Consider the following 23,273-nt stretch of genomic DNA (forward strand, 5'->3'; position numbering starts at 1 on the left):
TGAAATCAAGTTTTATCAGTATTATAAATACAACAAAAGTGTAGTGTAGTAGAAAAGCAATCATGACTAGAATGGGCATTTAAGAAAATGCACTGTTAGGAAAGTACAAAAACAAAGTAAAAGGCAACAGAACAGATGTATACATAAAGTGGTGATTGGTAAATAATTAGAACTGAGATTACAAAATAAAAGACAATGTTGAGGCAAAAGTGAATGAATGTATGTAAAGTCTGGAAATTAAAAAGTTCCTAACTTCTAGGAGAAGATGGAGTTTGATTATTTCTTCGAAAAGAATGGTCTGACAGGTGTCTATAATGACTGCAGACTGTGCTTCATGACTCAAGTTAATTCTTCTACCATTCAACCCCATGAAAAGAGTAGGCTTCTATATGAGTTTCCCCATACAGTAAGCAGTCTATGCATGTAATTTTCTGATATTCTTCATGAATGCATGGCTAACTCACCCCTATTGCCTGTGTAAGATTCTGTACCTGGAATACAAACTAACCTACCACTTCAGCAAGCAGAGTTATGCTCCTCTATGAGTCATAGCAGTAATGGGACCAGTTTAATAATTGTAGTTCCTTACTTTGAATTCTTTCAGGCTTTTCAGTAGCAGCAACACAATTTGCTTTTTATTGTAATGCTTTCTCACTCCTGCCACAAAGGCAGCAGCAGTTGGCAACTGGCAGAAAGCTTGTCTCTGTCTTGAAATCCAAATAACTGCTAAAGGAAGAATGGTAGTTTCACAGACTGTGAAAGTATTAAAACCCATGGCAATAAAGAGATCTCTGATTAACAAAACCCAAACAATTGAAAAGGATACAAGTCACACACACAAAACCCCCAATTCTTTATAAAGCAATCCTTCAGTCCCCTCAGTTTCACCCAAACTAAATTAAAATGAGAACCTTCAGGCAAATTGCCATTAAATGAAAACTCTTAAAAGGAGAATGTACAATCTAATTATAGTGTAACAAATGTGTACCTTTCATCTACAAGGCTGGTACTCCAAATTATAATAGTCAATTATGATTATATAATCTATTAAAAAGAATAACCAAAGTGCTATAATGAAAAGTAAAAACCTACAAAAGAACATGAAAGACATTTCCAGTGGCTCAAAGTGGCATAACACTAGTACCCTATACAATTTCCTTTCTCATGTAGCCTGTATTTAGACTGTGTTGCAGAGAAGGGGTGCTGGCAGTCACTTCTTGAATTCTCAGGAATGCATTCTTTATGCCCAGTGCCCACTGAATTATTTTCTATGATGCCCCATGAATGTAGCTACCTGGAAGTAAAAGTCATGAAGTTCATAACTGCAATATCAACAAATCACAGTTAAAATAATTACTTCCTTTTATTTTGCAGGTCATTCATATATTCACAAAAAATCCTTCCTTCCTTCCTTCCTTCCTTCCTTCCTTCCTTCCTTCCTTCCTTCCTTCCTTCCTTCCTTCCTTCCTTCCTTCCTTCCTTCCTTCCTTCCTTCCTTCCTTCCTTCCTTCCTTCCTTCCTTCCTTCCTTCCTTCCTTCCTTCCTTCCTTCCTTCCTTCCTTCCTTCCTTCCTTCCTTCCTTCCTTCCTTCCTTCCTTCCTTCCTTCCTTCCTTCCTTCCTTCCTTCCTTCCTTCCTTCCTTCCTTCCTTCTCTCCCCATTTTTTAATTAAATAATGACACAATTGGAAAAAATACTGTGACATTTTAAAGCATGTTCAAAGTTATGGAACAGTTTCAATTCTACAAATTAACATCTAGAGCATGGCCTTTCAACCTGAAAAGATGAAACTAGGGGAGACAGGAAAACTTTACAGTATCATGAATGACAGAAATACAACACATAAAGAATCTATCCACCACCTTTTCAAATACAAGAAATTAGGGGGCACAAATGAAACAAAGAATTTACTATATGTGTGGGTCAGTGGAGGAATTTTGTAATAGGATATGGTAGATAGTAAACCCATTCAGACTTAAAAAGTGAATGAACAAATTCATTAAAGAAAAAACATTCAAGTGTCTCTTGAACCAGTAGACACCACCACTGCCTTAGGGACTATCTGAACTGTGACACTCTGGAGGCTCTGGGAACATTGTACATTATTACCTTGTTCCTGCACTCTTCCCTAGACATCTGCTATCAGCTGCTGTCAGACACAGAAATCAAGTCAGCTGCTTCACTGCAAATGCTCCTTGTGTGAAAATTACAAACTTCCCTAACTCAAATGCATTTCCTCTAAATTTGATACAGCTTAAGGGTGATGCCTAGAGAGGCTACCTGGGACAGAGGCTAGACAGTGTTGAATGAATAAAATAGGTATTTATTAAAAAGGCCTTCAAAGGATACACCTTGGGCAGTAAAAGAGCCTGGCCATGGCTCTACCCAAGATAGACGCAAGATGGGTGAGCGGTCACAAGTTTTCACACTTTCATAAGCTTTGGTCCATTTGCATATTGGGGTTAACTGTCCAATTACAGCTCCGGGTTATGAAGTCCCATCCTCCCAGATTGCTCTCCTCAATTCGCTGTTGTTTACATTTTTTGGGCCTGAAGCTGCAATGGTGTCCTTGGTTGTCTGGCTGGAAAAGGATAGCTTTGTCTAACTAAACTGTGAAGGGAACTTGAACAGAGTTATATACTATAGCAGAATATATACAGAATCTGGAAAATATGAAAGCTAAAACTTAAGGCATCAAGGGGAACATTTTAAAACTGGGAGGACTAAAATCAGGGTGTATTTGATCCATTCCTTCCGCATTGTCTGTGATAATACAGTCTAAAACACAAAGCTCCATGTGATTTAGTGACGTTTTGGTCAAGAATTTTCTCATGTATAATACCTATGCTATATTTAGAGTTTGCCTTTGCTTAGCTTTCCATCTCTAATCTAGTATTAAGAAGTCAAAATCTCTAGTAATTGTGATTCTTGGTGTAATTATTGCTAAAGAGATCTCAGTTCATATTCAAAACCTGATCGCAGGTAAGTGAAACCTCTCTCTGGTACTTTCATAGTAAAGCCTGTCCCAAAAATCCTTCACCAAAACAATTTTAATCACAGTATATTCATTTAATCAATGCTAAAATTTCTTATTTCTTTTCCATCTGTAGACTATTATTAGTACAAAGTAATGTTTTTATTTCTACCTTTTGAGAACTCTCATGTATGAGAACCTAATTTGTCTTCTATATATTTGTGTTTAATATGATACTCACCTGCACATTCAGTCAACCTCAGACTCAGAAATAAATTTCCACAGACATACATCCATCAAAATGCTTTTCAAAAAATGCCTACCAATAAAGACCTCCTAGAAACTTACACTTCCCTAAGCAATATTGTGGAAAAAAAGAATGGAAAATATGACTGCAGACAAACTGACAGCTTCATCTACATGTGGGTTTTTTATAATGCTGAACTGTGTAGTGTTGCATGTCCTCCAACAATCCCCGTGAGCCATGACTAATTGCAGAAGTTAATAAGAATGAATATTGTAGCCTGAGAATTGCCACGTGAATGTATCAAACAAGTTGCAATGCTTTTTCTGACAGCTGCCTCAGCTGTGAGGAAAACAAAACAACACTATTATTGATGAGAGCAAAGGCTTAGCATAGCAATTTTTCTGGAAAAAAATATACCAAACCATGTCAGTTCCAGGGACCGTTCTGTCCTGCCCAGACACTTGTAATAAGTCTAAGTCCACTACAAGTTTTTGTTTACAGAATAACGTTGTGTTTGTTTCATTTTGTTTTCTTCATAGAAATAGCTCTTCAGTAGAGCAAACAAGTTAACCAGAGCAACCATGAGATAGGTCTGAAGCATCCTGGATCACTTGGAGACAGTAAGTCAGGCACTTACTCTGATAAAATCTACCTAAGTCTAGATTCAATAAATAAATAATGCAGGTCCAAATAATGCAGGGTAGGTGTGTGAACCTGAGCCTGCTAACCTCACAGGGAAATGCCCTATCACCCAATTACTAGAAAGGGAATTCCTCAGTCAACAAAAAACATTAATGCTTTCAAAAGTAGCATGTGAATTTCTGTGCAGCTTCCACAGGTTTACCTTAAACAATCTCTTTTCAGAAGAATTTGTGAATGCTCAAGCAGTGATTGCAATGGAGTGCCATCTAAGATATATTGATGGGTGAGTGTAGATATTAGGCCTGATTTAGGCACCAGAGAAACTTTTTCTGTTTTCTCTCTCTTTTTTTTTTTCCAATAATGCACTTGAGTCCAACCCACAAAAGTCCATTCTTGGATTCTTGGGTTCTTCTTGGGTAGATTGTGCTGCCTGAGGAAAATATTTTGCCAAAAATGCTGGTAAAATACAGTTTAGGAAACTTGTATATTTTATAATGTTGGCCTTTTTTTTTTTTTTTCCAGAAGTACCAGGCATTGTTTTCCATGCTTCAACACTTGTTCACAAAAGCCTGAGTTACCAGATTGTAAGTATATCTATTGTTCATATCAATTTAGTTCAAAAATGTTAGTAAGAAGACAGCATATATATGAAAGGCTGCAATCTGTCTGAGTTTGGCTTTTTTCTCAGTAGCTTGCCATGACTGTGGAATGTATCCAAATAACATTCAATTGGGAGAAATCTTACAACTACAGGATGACTTTTATGGGGCAGTTAATCAACGTACCTTTGTTTGCTTCACAGTGTTTGTTAATGTTTATTTTAATAGAGTATTAATCTTTTCCATGGAACACCACATACTAAAAAAAAAAAAATCTCTTGCTTTGCTTGATTGTACAATGCACAGATTAATTAATTAACATACTTCATTTTGACAAAGAATTACAGATATAAAGGAAAACAGAATAATGAAATTGGCACCATTATTTTCCAGTAGCTCTAAAATTTAATTACAGGAGAAAAGCGTTCTCTCCATCCACTATGTTTTTACAATAAAGATAAAAGATTGTTATGTGGCTTAAAGTTATATCAGGAGACGCCTGGTCAGGGGTTACTTGTCCATTACCAAATGCCGATTCCCATTCCCAGGCTACAGCCTGTTTACTCAAAACAACCTGAGCTTTCCGATGGGGTTTACTTGAATGAAAAACTGGCTTATGCGGGTGGTGGTTTTGAAGGAATCCTTGACTGCGAACCGTCGATTTCAAAGGCGAGTCTTAATGAAGTTCCTTGAGGCACTCTAAGCCCTGTGGATAGCAGAAATGGGCCGGGGCTAATGAACGTCAAGCAGGTGACAGCGCCTTGGTTTTGCTTGTGATTGTTATGGCTCGAACTGCGTCAAGGGTTATGCCACGGGCGTGCAAATACTTGGCCACCTGTCTTAATTGTAAACACTGCCTAATGCAGCAAACCCAGCGGTTCCGAGAGCCGGGGGCGGTAACGCGAGCCCGAGGGCGCGGGCAGGCAGGGCGTGGATCATCGGCGGAGGCAGCAGGGCCGGTGCCACCGCGGGCACCAGGCACCCCTCGCCCGACGCCAGCCCTCCCTCCCCGCCGCTGCCGCTCGCCCGCAGAGCGCAGCCGGGAGGGACCGGCCCCGGCTCCCGCGGGGCCCCGGCGGCCGCAGCTCGCACTGCGGCGGGCGCGCCCCTCAGGGCGCAGGGCCTCGGCACCGCCACCCCAGGGCGGCGGGGGGGCGGGGGCCGCGGGCACCCAGCGCTGTGCGCGGCCGTACCCGGGGACTGCCGGGCCTGCCCGGGGCGCGGCGGGGGCGGGCGGCGCCGCAGGAGGGCGGGAGCCGCCGCAGTGAGGCCGCACGGGCGAGGCGGCGGCGGCCGTTGCCATGGCAGCGCTGCCCCGGGCCGGGGCCTGAGCGGAGGGGCGGGGGCGAACCGGGCCGGGCCCGGCAGGGGAGGGGAGGGGGTTAAAGCGGGCGGGCGGCGCCGCGGGGGTCGCTGCCGGGGGCAGCCCGCAGGCGGGGTGAGCATGAGCCGCGGCGGGGGCCGAGGGCCGTGCTCCGAGCGCACAGGGAGGCTGCGGAGGTGATGCCTCTGCTCCCTCGCCGGGCGGGATGGAGACTCTTGGCGCTGCAGAGGACGTGTTTTATGAGGAGGAGGAAGTGAACTGCTACGACTTTGAGCCTCTGCCGACGCTGCTGGAGGATGAGGTGAGTGCGGCAGGTGCGGGGATGGAGCCGCCGCCCTTGCGCTCACCTGTAGTGAGGCGGGCGGGCCGGGGGCGCAGCGGCCCCCGGGAGCGGCCAGGCCGCGGCTCAGCGCCGCTCGCTTTCCGGGTGTGCTCCTGCCCCGCGGTCCCTGCCGCCAGCCTGGGCTGAGCCATTGCCGTGCACCTTCTCCACACAACAGCAAAGTCATGGTCCTCGAGTGCGGGATGTCTCGTCACTGCTGTCGTAGCCGTGGGTTAATGCTGCAGTCGGCAAGTACGTGTCCTTGTCGCACTCGATCAAGGGAAATTTACATGGGCAGAATAATTTCCCGAAGCTGCCAGCCACTTGTTTTGTACTGCCGTATATTGCTGCCCTGTGCTAAAAGGCTTTTGACACTGGGAAATAAAAATCAAAAATATTAAACTGTTAAATCTGTTTCTTCTGTTGTTATGCTGAAAACCTGTAGCTAAAACCAGTTCTTGTCATTGCATTTGTCTGGCTCTGTTATTGGTTTTGCCCTTGCTTTTTGTTGCTCTTGCTCATCTTTATATCTTTTCACATGAAGTGTTTCTTACCCCTCCATGAATGTTGGGGCAAAGTGTTTGGAGATGCTTTGCTTTTATAAGTAAAGGCTTGGTGAACTGTATGTGAGCTGCCCATTCCCCAAACCAAATCTTGCAAACTTTCTGACTTGCCATGTCAAGAATCCATGCTGAATCAGGAGTTAAATGTGAGTTTGAAAATGCAAAGCCCCTTTCAGCTTTCCTGAGTCACCCATTGGCTTGGCAGTTTGGCTTTTCCACTGTCTGTAGTGCTCAGTGCTGTAGGCCCTCTCAGGCTGGCCCATGCAAAATCTTGGTGGAAGGTGGTAATGGCCTTATTTTTTACACATTGGCTTAAATACTTGGAGTATTTTCTCGGAATGGAGAAGGCTAAGGGTCAACGCTTCTGTACAAGAAAGTACGGAACCTATTTTTCATACCTGCTCAATGTATACTTTGATTGTGGGTTCCCATGAGTCCTGTCTATTTAATTATTACAGAAACATAGAGTTTCAGTATTTTTCTTGGGAGAATGAGCATGACCTATCACCTGGTGACTAGATAAGTTAATAAAAAAGAGCTGCTTTGAAGAGTAATAAGAGAGCTTACCAAGCCAACCTGGTGTTTTTCTTCAGATGTGATGAATGTAATGGATGGCATTTGCCACATTTTCTGTGATTCTGGAATAGAATGTTTTGAAGTTTGTGTGAATTATCGTGGCAAAAAGGTGTGAGAAGGCTGTGAGTGCTGTTGTACTGAACTCTGAGCTGCTTAGTCATTTAGTGGAGTCTGCTCTTCTTGTCATTGTACCAAGTATAAAGAATGATGTTGGTGTCTGATGCAGGTGGTTTTTTGCCAATATGTGAAGCAGAAATCTACCTGAGCTGAAGAGTAGAAAATGCTAAGGATGAGGGTGTGTTTCCATTTCCTCTCTTTACTAGAACTTTATTCATTTCATACTCCTTAATATTTGATTTCAAAAATTTTAAGAAATGGTATGTGGCCAATTAATTTTTTTATTCCTACTCTCTCTTAATTATCTCTGCTTAATTATATGCTACTGAACAGTTTTGTACTTGCTGAAGAAAATCTGAGAGAAAGCTGAAAACTAAAGTGAGTAGTTAAGTGTGGTTGTGCAACAGGTTTACTTTTTGTAGTTCTTAGTGTTGAAACCAGACACTTTCATATTAAAACCAGACACAAGTGTCTTTTGCTGAAAGAGACAAAAAAGTCTTCAGTGTCTGATATTTACCATTTGAATGAAGAGGCTTCCAGTGGTCCGAAGTACTGAAGCAGCTGCTCACCAGAAGTTTCAGCTTGCCAGAACCTCCTGTGTTTGAGTGTTAAAAGGATGGTTTTTTCCACAGTGGTACCTCTTGGTCTGTGTTGCTTTGGAGATACAAGCCAGCCAAATGCAAGTCTCGGTGTTTTCAATGCCTCATTCTCTACAAAGGCCTTGCTCAGCTGCAACAGCAGCTTTAATAACTAAGGTCAAGGAAGGGTGATCATTTGGGAAATTTGCAGTTTCTCTGAAGTAGGTAACTTGCTGCCCTGGAGCACTGGAAATAGAAAGGCCTGCAATATGGTGGTGGTGGTATTTTGCTTTATCTTTTATTTGTTAGTTTTATTTTTACCTAGCCATCCACTGCTAATGGAAGCCATGGAACATTCATAGGACTTTTTTTTCTTTTTCTGTATGACATAACTTTCTCATCCCTGGGAAGGAAGATAAACTAAGCTTATCTGACATTTGAGCATTGCCTTTTGTTTACTTCCCAAATAACCACAAGGCAAAGATGTTTTGTAGGTTTGTGCTGTAGATATCATTGCTGGTAATTATTATCTGCAGTGGAGTTCAGCCTCAAAGCTTAACTTAAAAGTTCTCTCAAGTCCTTATTGTGACTGGAATGTGATGCTGAGGCTGTCTTAAAGATTGCAGGTTTAATTGTTTTCATATACACTCTAAATTGAGCCTCTTATGTCCATATGCACAGATCAAACTTAGTTTTGCATCTTGATTAGTGAATCATTCTTTTATTTTTCTGTTGTGGCAAATGCCATTGTGTCACCTACCTGGAGGATTCTAGGAGAGTTAAAAATAATTGCTCATTCATTGCTTTGATCATAGAGTTTCTATTTTTTACTTTTTTGCTGGCCATAAAATAAGAAGTGGATTGCCTCTTTCCAAGCCTGTCCTTATCCCACTGCTCAGTTTGGTCAGTTTCAAAGCCTAATGATTGTAGGAGAGTTTATTGCCATGTGTTTTTGTTTGCAGATAGAGGAACCTCTCTGCTGCTCTTCATGCTTGCAACAGCTTCCCAATGGAAATTTGCAAAGCCTCCTTATCCACCCTCACACTCTGATGGCAGCATTACACAATTGTACTGAGCATAGCACACAGAAAATAAGATTTTGTGCTGAGATCTTTTGCTGCTCATTATTATGTAGGACTGAATTTGATGAGACCAGGATCCATGATTAGTGCTAGAAGGCACTGAAATAATGCTGCCATTAGTAAATCAATCCACGTCTAGGCCATGTCTATAAAAAATAAGACCATTGAGAAGTTAAGTTTGCCAAACAGCAATGAGTGTGCTTTATTTCTTACCTCATATTTATTTATTAAGCATTATACTTTAGACTAAAAAGCACAATACACTTGTGGGCTGAGGTTTGTTTCTTATTTGAAGGATATTATGAAAGCAATGCTTAATTCTCTGAAAGACAGGTTAATAAACTGTTAACCCTTTCTGTATGTGTTAATCCAAATATCATCGATGTTCTCCAGTGCTGGAGCAGGTAAAGAAATTTTTAACTGTTCTCCAAGGGATTAAAAGTTTAAACTACTGCAATTTTCTGAGCTCTAAGATAGTTCACATCCTCTTTTGCTGATTATGGCATAATTTATTTTTTCTCTCTGCTAAGCAATGTATATCTGCATCTTCCGTTAAGGATATATTTAATATCACTGTGTAGTTAATAGTAGTTATAGCTCTGATACAAAGTAACTTCTGTAGATTACCTTCCATTTTTGTTACCTTACTTTCCCTTATAGATGGAATTGATGTTTTGTTTGTTTGGGTTTTTTGTTGTTTTTTTCTCCTCATTCCTTTAAGTTCATGAAGACTTCTGTAGCTATGGGTAATGTATTGGGTTTGTTTTCCAAAAATATCCATAGAGAGTCTGGTTGCTTTGAGCCAAGCAATGTTTCTGAACATCTTGACCAGGAAAGCCACATTAGAAACACATTTGTTTGGGAATGGACTCATAGCCTTACTGTGATAATAGGGTCAATACGAGTTGACTGCAGTTTAGGGCAGCAATTTAGAAACTTTGCCCATGAGCTGTTTTGATCACTAAAAGCTTTGGATATAATGGGAAGGCCTAGGACAACCAAAGTGTTTGGTTTTAAGTCCAAATATAAAAACACTTCTTCTATGGCATGTTTGGCTTTTCAAAGTTTACTAAATGGTCTACACCACTAAACTTCGCAACAGCATCATTTTTAAGACAGGCCAATGTAAAAGGTATTTTTTCCCAGTTCACAAATGGTAGGGAGAATTGCTGTGAAGAGAGTTTTTAAGTAGTTTATATAAAGACACCTGGGAAAGCTTGAAAGGCAGGGATGAGACGAAATGTTTTCATTTAGTCTCTCTGCTTTTACCTCCAAGTGGTCTGTTTCCTTTGATGTAGTGTTTATGTAACTTACATATCTCCCATAGTATTTTTTTTTATGTTGGCATACTGTGATATCTTTGTTCAGGTTAACTGTGCTTCTTAAAACATCTTTGTGTTAAGAGCAAAGTCCTGCACTTGGTGTTTCTTGGGGTGTTAATCAGTGTCCTAAAAAGTCTGAGAACTTGCTGGAAACATTACTTGTAGCCAATTGTGTCAAATATAATCTATGATACAGAAAGTAGTGTCATGAAATCCAGGGTAATTTATTAATTCATATCTTGGCAGGAGAATGTGTCCCTTGCTGATATTTTGTCACTGCGGGATAGCTGTCTTACTGAGCAAGATATTTGGGCAATTTGCCTGGAGTGTTGCCATTCTTTGAAGAGCATTGCCCATTCTGCAATCTTCCAGACACTCTGCATCACTCCTGACACTTTGGCTTTTAACACCAATGGCAATGTATGCTTCATGGAACAGCTCAGTGGTGAGTATTTATGTTCCCAGGCTGTTTGTTTTAGAACTGTGCAAACTCATGGCGAGAAACTGCAGTAAAATATTACATTCTATTTTTAAGACTTCCAATTAAAATAAAGATAAAATAAAACTTATTTGGGAAGGGTTGTGTATATTTTCATGTGAAACTACATGTTCAGTTTTATATTTGATGAACAAAGGCTGTTCTGAATTTGCTTAGAAAATTCCTCCTAGTTATTTTAAGACTTATCCAGGTGATAGGTCTTCTTTATTTCCATTTTAAACACACAGACTATGTACTTGTGTGTGCAAGTCTCTACTTTTGTAAAGCATGTCCTTCACCTCTTATAGATCTTCTGATGTCACAGATATATTCTGTTTCTAGAGAAGTCTGATAGTCGGTGTATCTTGGTGACTGTGGCCATAAAAATGGAGCAATTCTATTGCATATTTGCTATTAAAAAGGAAAGTTCTCTCAAATAAAGGCCTTGTTTTTTTTATGCTCTCTCTTGAATAAAAAATTATTACTTTTTACGTAATGATTTTCAGACTTGCCAAGTATTGGGACTGATTGAGAAATGAATTTTAATATGTTAAAAAAAACCAGTATTTAGTAGCATGGAAGATGTTCAGGTATCATAGCAGATGAACAGGGAGATGCTTGACTTTAAAAAACTTCTTGTTTCAGCTTGGACAAAAAAAGCATGTTATGGTTGCTGGTCCTTTCTCATGTGATGCATCTCAAGATGATAGGTCTTCAGTCTCTTAATGATTTTACAGAAGAAGAGTAAGAAAACCAAACAGCTCTTACTCTATGGTACTTCTAAAATTATGTTGGCTCATAACTAGGAGAACCGTTCTAGTCCAGATGCACACCAGTCAAGTTTTTGTTGTGATTTCTTTAGCCTAATTTATTTTTAAATCTCTGTCAGGATGTTTATGCTTTCACACAAAATCTAGATCACAGTACTTAGAAAAAATACTAGAACAAAATGAGATAAGATACCATTGCAACAAATGAAGATTTTTTGCCTTTTTACAGTTAGTCTTTCATATAAATGAAACATCATAAAATATAATTAATAAAGATTAAAATATACCTTCATAATTGTTGTGATGTTTTTTAAATTAAATTCCTTAAATAGACATGAGACAACTTTTAGTTACATATTAATAGGGTAATGTGGAATCAATTTCTTTTATTTTAAGGAGCTTGTCATACCTTGAAATTAAAAAATAAAAAGAAGCTGGCTTTGTATAAGCCAAGGGTGTATGAAAGACTTGTTGAAGAGCATAAATCTAGTGGATGAAAAATGCCCCTCAGCTAAGATCTTTGCTTGTAGCTGGGGAAGAGAAAAATCAATTCCTTCTTAAATGTTCTAGTCTAATTGAATAGCTGGCAAACAATTGATCCAGGAATGCTGTATTCATGTACTTAAAATGTGGGAGAACAAATTCCTGTGCAAAGCAAATGTACGAAGATTTAGTTCCCTGAAGTCATGTTAGTCCCTAAGGAAAAGACTTTTCATTAGTTCTCTTTAAAGAGAGATATGTTTTCCATAGGAATGCGAAAAAGTGACACCTGTGTTCTCTTTCTCTCAGGCTTCACTGTGTCTTTGGCTCTTTCTCTCAGATTCTGTTACTGTTTGGTTAAAAGATAGTGTGTTGGAGGCACTTGAGGAGGTTGTCCTTTTTGCTTCCCTGCAGTTGTTGCCTATGGATTTATTCTTCCAGAAGAAAATTATAACCTCTGGATTTGCTTTCCAGTGAGAGAAAGTGAACAGGCTGTCATCTCTGCTTTAGCAGCAAGTTCTGCTTCCTGCAAGTTCCGTGGTGCTAAAGTGACAACCATTCAATAGGATATTCTGCCAAGGGCTCTGATACCTTCTTGTCTCTTCAGATCACACACATTCCCATTGTAAACATTATATTAAAAGAATACAGTGAGCTGTACCAGTGAAAAGTTAAATACTTTTACAGCCTTTAAAGTGTTCTGTGGAAAGAAAGGGAAAAGGTAGTGGGGAGATAAAAAGGAGAAGTAGTCTGCAGGTGGGGGAGGGGGAGAACAAAACATGTCTCTGTTAGTTCCCCTCCCCTTCAGCATCCTCTGCCCACCCCCAAAATCAGGAAAAAATGTGGTGATGGGTAAGAAATGCAAAATTGGTTGCATAGCCCTCTTTTTCAGTAGGAAAGTACGTTTGGGAATGTCCTAAAGAGCTGTAAAGCAGTTACTGTTTCTAGTCATCCATACCACCTAGCTACAACGTATGAATATGTTTAAAAAGTCCTCTCTAGTAGTCTCTGCTACAAAACTGGTTTTAATAAAAACTTTGCATTTCACTCTAAAGTACAGGCACAAAAGCTAAAGTTATGATGATTTAGAATTAAAACTGAAGTTATGATGGTTATGCTATGCCTCTGAACATACTATTTTTTTCTTCTTGTTGAGAAAGGAAACATGCTTTTTGCATGTCAATCATCTTGACTTCCCAGAAGGATAGACTAGGTGAGTTGGATATGTATGTGGAGAGTAGGCTGCTTTGTTGTGCTCCTGTTGAATTCCTTGATGTTCTTTACTGGGTTCATGTGACGTAACTGCAGTGTGATGCTGTGTACCTGCTTGGATACAGAAACAGCATCAGACTCTCATAACATGTTCTTTTCTTCTTTCCACCTCCTCACTCAGAATTGGCTGCTGCAGTAGCTCAGTTCTCTGCTCTGCAGCACATGCATGGGCTCTTTACTTCCTCTACTCTTTTATCATAAGTAAAACAAACTAAGCAGGAAGGTCAGAGTTCTAGGCTGGCCTGTAGATGAAGAAGCAATTAGCTGTTCAGGCTGGCTTTGCTGCTTGAACCCTTATCTCCCAGGTCTGTAATGGAAAATAGTGAGTAGAACTGTCCAGTTAATCAAATCAAACCTCTAAGCCACAGCTGAGCCGCACCAGCTTTGGTGATAACTGGGTCCAAACATAAATGCCTGAAGGTAAGAAGTTGTAGACATGTTAAATGTATTTCTTTGTGAGTGTTTAATCTGGTTTGTTTCTTAGTAGGGAAGTTATGATACCTCTTTGGAGAGAGCTTGAAAACCACACTTTGTTTTACTTCCAGCACTATAAACATGGATAACAAGTTCTTTGTACAGTGGATTGGAGTGAACCAAAATACTGCTGTACAATGTTTCTTTTGTATCAGATAGGAGCGTGTCATTACACTTGTATCATCCGGTTGGTTTGTGGTTTTTGTAAACAAGACTAATTTCTAATCTGGCATGTTTCTTTTTGTTTTCAAAGATGATCCAGAAGGTGCCTTTGTTCCACCAGAATTTGATATCACCGGTAACACTTTTGAGGCAAGTTCATAAATTTATCTGTAAAATAGAGGGAGAGGTTAATACTTTTAGTACCTCTGGCAATACCAAATGTTCAGCATTCTCAGTCTATAATTTTAGAACTTCTAAAGATTGTGAGTAGTAAATGGTGCTATTTAGATATGTTTTGTGAAAATAAAAAGTAAACTTAAAATGCCATATTAATTTTTGGCATAAACATTTGTTCACTAACTGTTAAAATGTGAGAATCTATTTTGGCTGAATAATGTGTTACACTAAACCACAGCTGGCCTATATTATGTTCACTGGTACCCTTCACTGGTTACATTGACTTGTTTGGGGACTAGCCATGAACTTTTATGACTAAATATAAAATTTGTTTGCTATCCTCTTCAATAAAATAATTCAGGGAAGGGTAATAAGCAGTTTTATCTTTGATTTAATGAAGAAACAGATTACTGTCTGTTGCTTTGCAATGCACAAATGCTCTACATTGTTAAATTAAATTAGATTTAAATTGTTTATACTAATTCATTAGCCTCCCAAGTCAACCATCTCATTGCCTGCTAAAGGAGCACTTGCTTGCTTAATATCCATTTTCTTAATACAATATTTTTTATGGCATGTATTCTTAGATAATTCAAATGCTTTAACTAGCAACGCATTTAACTCAAGGAATATTTTAAAAAATCTGGTTCTTTATATTTTGAAACAAATATCTTTTGCTTTTCAGAGTCATAGCCTTCATAGTCATGTTTATAGTTCTCTGTTTCTTGATGGGGGGAGGTGGGAAGGAGGAGGAGGAAAAGTGAACCTTGGAAGTGTGAAGTACCACATGTTAAATGAGAATGATAAGGCAGGAAGGGTGGTAGAATAGAATCTGAAATAGTGCAGTCTTTGAAGGTTAAAGAGGCAAAAATTCAGAAATTCAGTCGTTGCTATGCTTTATTAATGTATGTACATATGCCAGCAGAGATCTAGTGATTTTTGTGCTCATTCTCCTCCTCATCCCCATGATGGTTTTTGGGGAGTCTTTCTTTGAGGACAAGGATTGTTAAGAGGTGGCCTGCATTCCCTGCAAACTTGGCGACTGTATAAGCCTTTATATTTAGATGTGGTTGAGGAAAGCGAGACCCAAAGGTGACTGGTTTTTGTTTCTTTCTTTTTGTTGTGCTTCTGAAGCTGTACTAAGGATTTTACATAAATATGTTCTTCATCCCTTAACAAGTTTCCAAGACTTGACACAAAAATGCTTACAAGGTTTGCGGAATTACTTGCTCCTTTGGCCAACTGATTTCCCCCAACCTTTTTTCCTTGCCTAGTAGTTGCTGAACTTGTCTGCATAAAGTAAATAGATACACTGAAAGAGTTTCAAAGACTAAGGAGATGGAACAAGGTGAAATAGGAATTTGGGAAGACTTTAGTAATACTAAGTGACCTGAAATTTTAGTTCCATCTGATAGACAAAGCCATTGTATTCCGTTTGGATAAAACATACCTGTGTATAGATCTGTTGTTTAACTCTTCTCTTTCAGCATGTACAGGCCTGTTAAACCCCAGTGAATCCCAAACCCAAGCACAGCACAATCAATTAAACATTCAGTGAAAGCTGTTTGAGTCAGGAGTGGCTCTGAACATTGACCCTTTTACTCCTTTTGCAAAGGTCAGTGAAGGTACATGAAGGTACACATTTGTGTGAAGAAGTTGACATGCTCTGCCTTGTCTCTTGTGACATGGGCTGAGTGCACTGATTTCTGTAAGTTGCTGCTGTCTCTTCATCTAGCAAGTTGGGAGGCCTTCCAAAGCAGGGAGAGCAGGGCTATGACAGTGTCCTGTTGCCTCAGCTGTTTTTCCCTGACCACCCTAGAGCAATACACAAGGCAGAAAAGCAAGGGCTTTCCCCTGCATTAAGGCAGAAATATATTGTTTTACTCTGGGATTTATGTGCATTTGGTCAGCCATTTATAGGATTCAGACTATTTGTGAAACTTTCAAAGCTTTACCTCTTACCGTGTGTAGAGTTCGGTTGAATTTTTAAGTGCTTTAGTACCAGACCAACTTCTGCCAAGGATTCCATAGTGATCTCTGCTTGTTTTTACTTTTGCAGATTCCAAGACCTCCAGTAGGTTAATGCTTATGTACTTGTTTCAAGGGTTTTATAACACTGTAATCTTTCCAAGTTGACCATTTCCTTCTTGGTGTTGATACTTCAAGTTCTTCTCTTTTCCAAAAGTATTGAGACTTTTTTCTATCCCCTTACCCCTATTATAACCTTCTGCTATTGCAGTAGCAGAATAGTAGTGCTTTGTATACATCTCCTGGCCTGTTGTGTTCTCTCAGTGTTATGAAGTTCTTCAATTACAATAAGCTGCCCTTTATACAGGGGTGTCAAGTGTCTTGAATTAAGTGCTTGCTCCTTCCTTGGTGATGACCTGACTTGGTTCTTCTTTGTTGGAGTTTTTCAGCTGCTTGGTCTGCTTTGTTTAGAACAATGGCAAGTAATGTTTGTATTGAAACGGTCTGATTTCAATATAAAGAGAAAAAAATTGGTTTTGGAACTACTAATTATGTTCAGGATGATCTTTGATAGCTGTTACTCTAGTGTCAAATCTTGGCTCCTTTAAAATAGTTATGTCAGCCAGAGGTTTTGCTTGATTTGAGTGCAACCTATTTTGTGACTTCTAAAATGGATGCACACAATGAGATCTGTATGGCTACTGGATGACTTCTTCCCCTTGAACTCTTCTTTTAACAATCCTTCAATTAAAGCTACAGTTATTTCAACAAGAGATGTTTTGTTTCCTGCTTGGTGAATTACTGATCCAGACCTCTAATGGTATTGTGACTCCAGCCTAATTAGTTGCTAAACTTAGCTGGCACTCACAAGCACACAAGGGTAATAGACACAGGAAACAAATTGAAATGCATTACTGTCCTGGTGTCTGAAACAACACTATTAAAGATGTCAGTTTCTAGTTGGAATTTCAAATAACTAGAGATCTAAAGCTTTGTCCAAATGACAATGCACAAGACTGAAAATTAATTGATTTCATGTGGTTGGTTTTAGACTTGTGCCTTCTTTCTTGACCTGCTCTCCATTTGTTAAGTAGGAATAATAGCACCAGCTTCAGTTACTGCTGAGAGTTGGAAGGTGAAAACCAGCCCTTCAGTTTCAGTATAAGGTGTAAAATAGACTTTTAAGAGAGAAACATGGTTAAGAAGGAATTAGCTGTGAAAGGGGCTTGTGGTACTGACAGTGAAGTGCAGCTGAACTTTCCATGGTGACTTCAGTGCTGCCACAGTTCCATCCTGTGGGCTTGGAGGAAGGATTGCAGTTTCTGAGCAACTGAAGAGACCTTGAAATCACTGTGTTGCTAAGTAGTTGGAGTGGCATTGAGTAGGGTAGTTCTGGAATTTTCTCCGCTCCCAGGTGTTTGCGTAGTTGCCGTACAAGGACAGAAAGGCAGCCAAGCAGGTACTGCTGGGCTCTAGGACAGTACTGAATTAAAACAGAGAATCTCCTGTCTATCTGTTCATGTTATTTTTTTCCTCTAACTGTGCTATCTCCTTACAGACTTCCATTACCATTGTGCTCTAGTAGATGTACTGTTAAGAACTGATGCTGAAAAGAGAGAGAGAATAGGAGTTACACTTTAGAGTTATGATCCATACTGTAACTGCTAAAAAAGGTGAATTTCTGTACAGTACACTTAGTATCATTTGCACTTCTTTTCTTCATGCAGATGCAGGCATATGATATAACTGTGCTCTGTAAGTTTTCAGGTGACTGAAGCTGTCACTTGCCTGCATTGATGGAAATATCTCAGTTTCTCCTTTTCCTCTAAGCTGGAAGTTGTGCCTTAATTTGCTATTGCAAGTATTGACCATGTCTTTGTTCTCACTGAATCTTGAGCTAGAAGTCCATTAGAGACATCTGGATTATAAGTACTAGTGTCTAATTTTATCATTTTCTACTCATCATACTGTAGAGAACAACAAAGAATGTGAATTTTTCTGTTCTTCAAAGACAGGAAGAGGCTGAGATGCAAAAATACATAATTGAGACTTCTTCTAAAATTTGCCCTGATTTTGCCTTCTAAATAGGAAGAACTTCAGCCTTTTTCCTGATGAAAATGGTTCCTATTTCATTTTCTTGCCCTGAGCAGTGCAGTGTTAGACTTGTGAAATTTGACCAATGGGAGGCTCAACATGAATAGTTAAATATTGTTGAGTTCATTAATAGCCTTACTTCTATCACTACAATACAAGATTGCCTCAGGTTAAAAACATTGCCTGTCTCAAACCAGTTTCAAATAGCTATTTGTCTGCATCACAAAACTGCCATTGAGTCTCACACAGAGGTTCATTGATGTGGAACACCACATTTCTAAGATATGAGCTTTCAGTGAGATGAAGGACTGATGTCCACCATGTGTGAGCTTGCATTTATAATCATTTAATAATGTGGCTATTCAGTTTTGCTTGTTCTAGTGAATCTTTGTAATAGAAATCAGTGAATTTTCACTCTTGTCTATTTTTTTTAATCTAAGGAAGATTGGATAATACTTCTGTTAGTAACTTATTTCAGTATTTGGAGGTGATAAGATGCAGTAGTTTAGAAGCCTCAGTGTGCAGCAGGATGAAACCCTTCAGAAATTAAAAGAACTGAAAAAGTGATACAGAGTTAAGTACTACCTTGAAGAGAAGGATGGGTTAGTGATGGGGAAGAAAGTGAAGTTCACATTGCGTCTTTTTCTCATCTAGAGCTTGTTCTTGCTTTGGTCTATCAAGACAGGAGTGGGGTGTGCTGATACCTCACCTGTGAGAGAATCACAGCTGGAAGAGGCTGAATGCTGTCACTATCTTTGTTAGAATGTCATGACTGTCAACTTGCAGTGGGCTGTAGTTGATTTATATTATATTTTAAAATAAGTCCAAGCATTTCACCAACCTTGAAAAGAAACAAATGTACATGAAGTGGTAGAAATGCTGCAAATAGAAAAGGTACAAAATAAAATGTTATTTCATTGTTTTTGAATACTAAATTATTAAGATTCATATAGCTTTTTCCTATGAAATGTGACAAGGCAGTTGGAGTGATAAATGCAGTATACATGTGAATATTTTATGTAAGTATAAATGCATGGGTTGAAGTTTCAAATGAAACATCGTGTTCTGCAGAATAGATAAAGAAAGGTTCGGGGGGGTGTGTGTGTATGTATGTGTGTATATATATATATATATATATATATATATATATATATATATATATATATATATATATATATATCAGGCTTACTGAAGAAAACTCAGCAGACAGTTTCATGCTGCAGTATTTTTCAGTACCTGATCATTACTGACTGAGTGCTCATGTCTCAGCTGTTGGTCCTTCTCTAAATGTGAAAGCCTTCATCTTTCTCCCAAATCCAAACAGCAGACAGTATAAAGGAAGTCTTGTCTTTGTGGCTTTGCTAGTCTTTTAAAGCAGTAGCTTTGAATACTGTGATATTATCTCTATTGTTCTATTTGTCTTTTGCTCTCAATGCAGGATGAAAAAAGAAAACTTTTATATGTTCTCCTAGATGGGTTTTTGGTTTTGTGTTTATCTGACGGGGGAAGCAAGTCTTTTGAACCACCTAGTGCCTTTTTTCTTCAATTCTGTTTCCCTTAGTTTTGTGTAGCCTCCCCATGAGACTAATTCTATCTAACAGCAGTAAGGCTTGTCATCAGCAAATGGTAACTTATCTCTTCCTGTAGTCTAAACCATTCCATCTCCTGAGCATTATTTAAACCTGTCTTTTCCTTCAGTGACAAAAATAAATTACTTTCATTTGTTACGTCTGCCTCTACTGTGCTATAGAAGAGAAAATGGAATCTTCCTGTTCTTGCTTTTACATCACCATCCCAGTTGAGGTCCCTTTCAGTCCTAAGTTCTGAGCAAACACCCTTTAGATGCTTTACACAAAGTTAACAAAAGGAAGAATCAGGCCAATGGAATTTTTTTACGTCAGTCGTTTTGGTTTTTTTTTTTTCCTTTTAATGCATAGGCTATCTTAAAGTTAATAATTTGATTACCTCAAAAACCTACAGCTTGTTGCTTAGTCCTGAAGTTGGAGTTGCAAAGTTGTCATATTGGTCTTGGCATTATTAAAGTTAAGATATATAATTTTTCCCCTAAGATTTCTGAAGATTCTGCCCTGATGTATAAAAGAATTTTTAAATTATCTTATTTAAAAATTTTTGTGTGGAAAAGATTGAGAGTGAAGACAGACCTTTGTGTTCTCTCTTAAAACAGATGGGTTTTGTTGTTGCAATTTACTTTTTTTTAAAGCCTGAAGGGTTTTGTTGGATAAATTTGTGGATAGCTTCCATCATGGGCCAAAAACTATGGCAAAGAGAAGAGGTTGTTTTCTCCTGTTACACTTGCACAGTGCCATAAATCTCTGGGCTTCTTAATGCTAAAGATGCACAGATGTTTTGGATTAGTTGTTTGTCTCCAACCTCTTCCATGTAAACTCATTGGTGCTGATACTTTCTCAGCTATGGATGAAGTTGTCTTCTTTAGTCCTCATATCATTATCTGTCAGTTTCTGGTGCTGCCCATTCAAACTCGTTTCTTTGATGGATCCATCATCATACTGCTCTTAGTTTTCTCTGGTCCTTTCCACTTATTTCCATCATTTACTCCTTAGAATGGTTAACAATGCTGTTGAAATATAATCCCAAATCCTTAAGAGCACCATGGAATTATGCCTTATCATTAATTTTTATCAAAAGACTCCTGTTTCATTAATTTTATGTCTGTTTTATGTGGATATTCAGGTCACTGAAAGATCGTTGCTACTCTGGATCGGGATAATTTATACTCCCTGAAACAATGGCAATTAATTTTTACCATTTGCACGAGCTGAAAATAAAGCCATTTCACCAGCGTATGAGTACATTTATAAAATGCCACTATTTCTGAAAGGTTCAGGAAATGATTGACTTAGAAATAGATAGTAGATGCCTTCTTAATCTCCAGCTAAAGTTTCAAGACTAGTTCAGTTTCCCCTGTGAATTAGATGGTTGTAGAGGATTAGGTTGTTGAGATTTAGTCAACAGAGCCTTCAGGATTGTGACAAAATGGTTGTCACTCACATGTCACTGTTCTTAGTTACAGCATTTCGGGAAACCTTAGCAGAATAACTGTGAACATGCTTTTGAAGCTGAGGATAGTGTCTCTTGGGAAATGTATTTAGTGTGACTTAAGTTTTCTTAGATAACCTTGCAACATGTTGTGAATTAATCTCTTTGTATATGCATACTCCAGGATTCTTGAACTTTTTAGCCCTTTCACCAAGTTTAAAACTAAAACAAACAAAAACAGGGAAAAAAACCCACTCAAACAAAAAAAAAAAAAAAAAAAACCATCAAACCCACAAGCCAACAAACAAACACCCTAAAACAAAAAAAGCCCTACAAAACAACCAAAAACCCCAAACAAATTTCTTCTTTCTCTTGACTGTAATACTGCTTCTATGCTTAAGTAGAGAAGGAGCAAGGTTTACTTTGGCAGAAAACATTCCCCTGTGAAACAATCAAACTAAAAACATGACCAGTCTGAAATCAGCCCCCAACCCTCCCTCACCAAATGTTTATGTTCCTGTAATATACAGTGAGAGCTACCTACCTTGGCTGCTTCTGTCACCTCCAGCTGTTCTGTGAAAATTGGTGATTTGAAGGTATTATGCAGAGAGGTAAATATAGAAGTGTCTGACCAGCTTTTTACATTTTGAAGTTCATCTTATATATGATCCTGATAGAGAAAAAATAGAAATCTAATAGATTATTTTGTTAAGGAAGAGTTAATTGGTTATTGTACAGTAATGAATATTTTATGTGTCATTCTGGATGTCATTGATTCATGTCATGGTAAAAGAACTGCAATGCTATTCTAGTGTATTGGCCCATAGTGTTCTTATATGAAAGTTCAGGTTTTTACTTCCAAAATCTGTAATAAGTATCCCTCAATACAGAATGATGTGAATGCATTACTCAGAGTGACAGACTTTACCGGTAGGCACCGTCTCTAAGGTTTAAGAGTAGGGTTTTTTTTAATAACATACTTCAGTACTATGACTAATATTGTATTTGCTATAAAATAAAAAAAAAAAATCCTACACAGTTGAGGGAAGAGAGAGCCAGTCTGCTCAGCATGCATATAACTGTTTCTCAGGCTTCCTTGTTTCTATGCCTACAGGGAATAAGTTGTGTTACCTTAATTAAGTGATAAATTAATTACCTATGGCAAGTAACTTAAAAGTAAGGAGGTTAATGGCTGATAAATCATAAGGAGAGCTGTGACACATGAAGCTCTGTTTCAAAGGGAGTTTTTTAAGAAAACCATTGTTCAAGAAGCTTTAAAGATAAATGTGAGTAACTTCTGCTATCTAAACCTCTGAGGTCTTCAGCAGTTTTTTTTTTTCAGCATTCTTCCTTACCTGTCATAATTATACTTATTCAGTCATGCAGGAGAAGAGTCAATTGGTGTGCTACTCATTCGTGTTGGGGTGCCTGATCTTTGTGATTAAGGGAGCCTAAAAGGGGGATGGAAATGTAAGAAACCTGTTCTTAATTTGTTTCTTCACTCTGCAAATACATGAGTAATTTCCTGCAAATAGCATGGTTTAAATTTGCTCAAGATTCTGGGCATGTTCATCTTCATGTGACTTCCAAGAAGAAAATGAATCTTTACTGAGATAACAGTCAATGGCTTAAGATAGATCTGTCTTTAGTACAGTAGTTAAAATAACAGCAGCTTTTTGAAACTGTATTGAGGTCCATTTGAAAAATTTGTAATTTTTTTCCTCATTTCTGGGTATAGCTTTGAATTGACAGTATTCCTTTACAAAGTGATTGCTAGTATAGATGCTGGCAAATTGCTCTATGGACAACAATCAACAGAGCCATATGGAAAGCCAGATCTGTAGCTGTTAAAATTATGTTCGCAGGTGCACAGAGACTGTTGTAAATGTATCTTATGATTTATTTAAAAAAAAATCTTCTGTCAAAGAAGACCTGAAAAGAAACCCTGAGGTTAGTCAAAAAGTATGAAAAAAACTTACAAAAGAATGAAAACCTGATATTTTTCAAATCTCTCAAAACACAGAAATGCTACCTG

General features: G+C 38.7%; 1 protein-coding gene across 1 annotated transcript in view; it reads left to right on the forward strand.

Moving 5' to 3' along the window:
* The first annotated feature begins 5,890 nt into the window (after positions 1 to 5,890).
* The window catches only part of KNDC1 (kinase non-catalytic C-lobe domain containing 1), a 57,008-nt gene continuing 39,625 nt past the window's right edge, over positions 5,891 to 23,273 (forward strand). The window contains exons 1-3 of the mRNA XM_063163435.1: positions 5,891 to 6,086; positions 10,592 to 10,790; positions 14,073 to 14,131. Of these exons, the coding sequence (XP_063019505.1) occupies positions 5,991 to 6,086; positions 10,592 to 10,790; positions 14,073 to 14,131 (354 nt within the window). The 5' untranslated portion in view covers positions 5,891 to 5,990. The remainder of the gene's footprint in view (positions 6,087 to 10,591; positions 10,791 to 14,072; positions 14,132 to 23,273) is intronic.

The sequence above is a fragment of the Melospiza melodia genome, chromosome 9 (genome assembly GCF_035770615.1).
Source record: "Melospiza melodia melodia isolate bMelMel2 chromosome 9, bMelMel2.pri, whole genome shotgun sequence".
Taxonomy (NCBI): Eukaryota; Metazoa; Chordata; class Aves; order Passeriformes; family Passerellidae; genus Melospiza; species Melospiza melodia.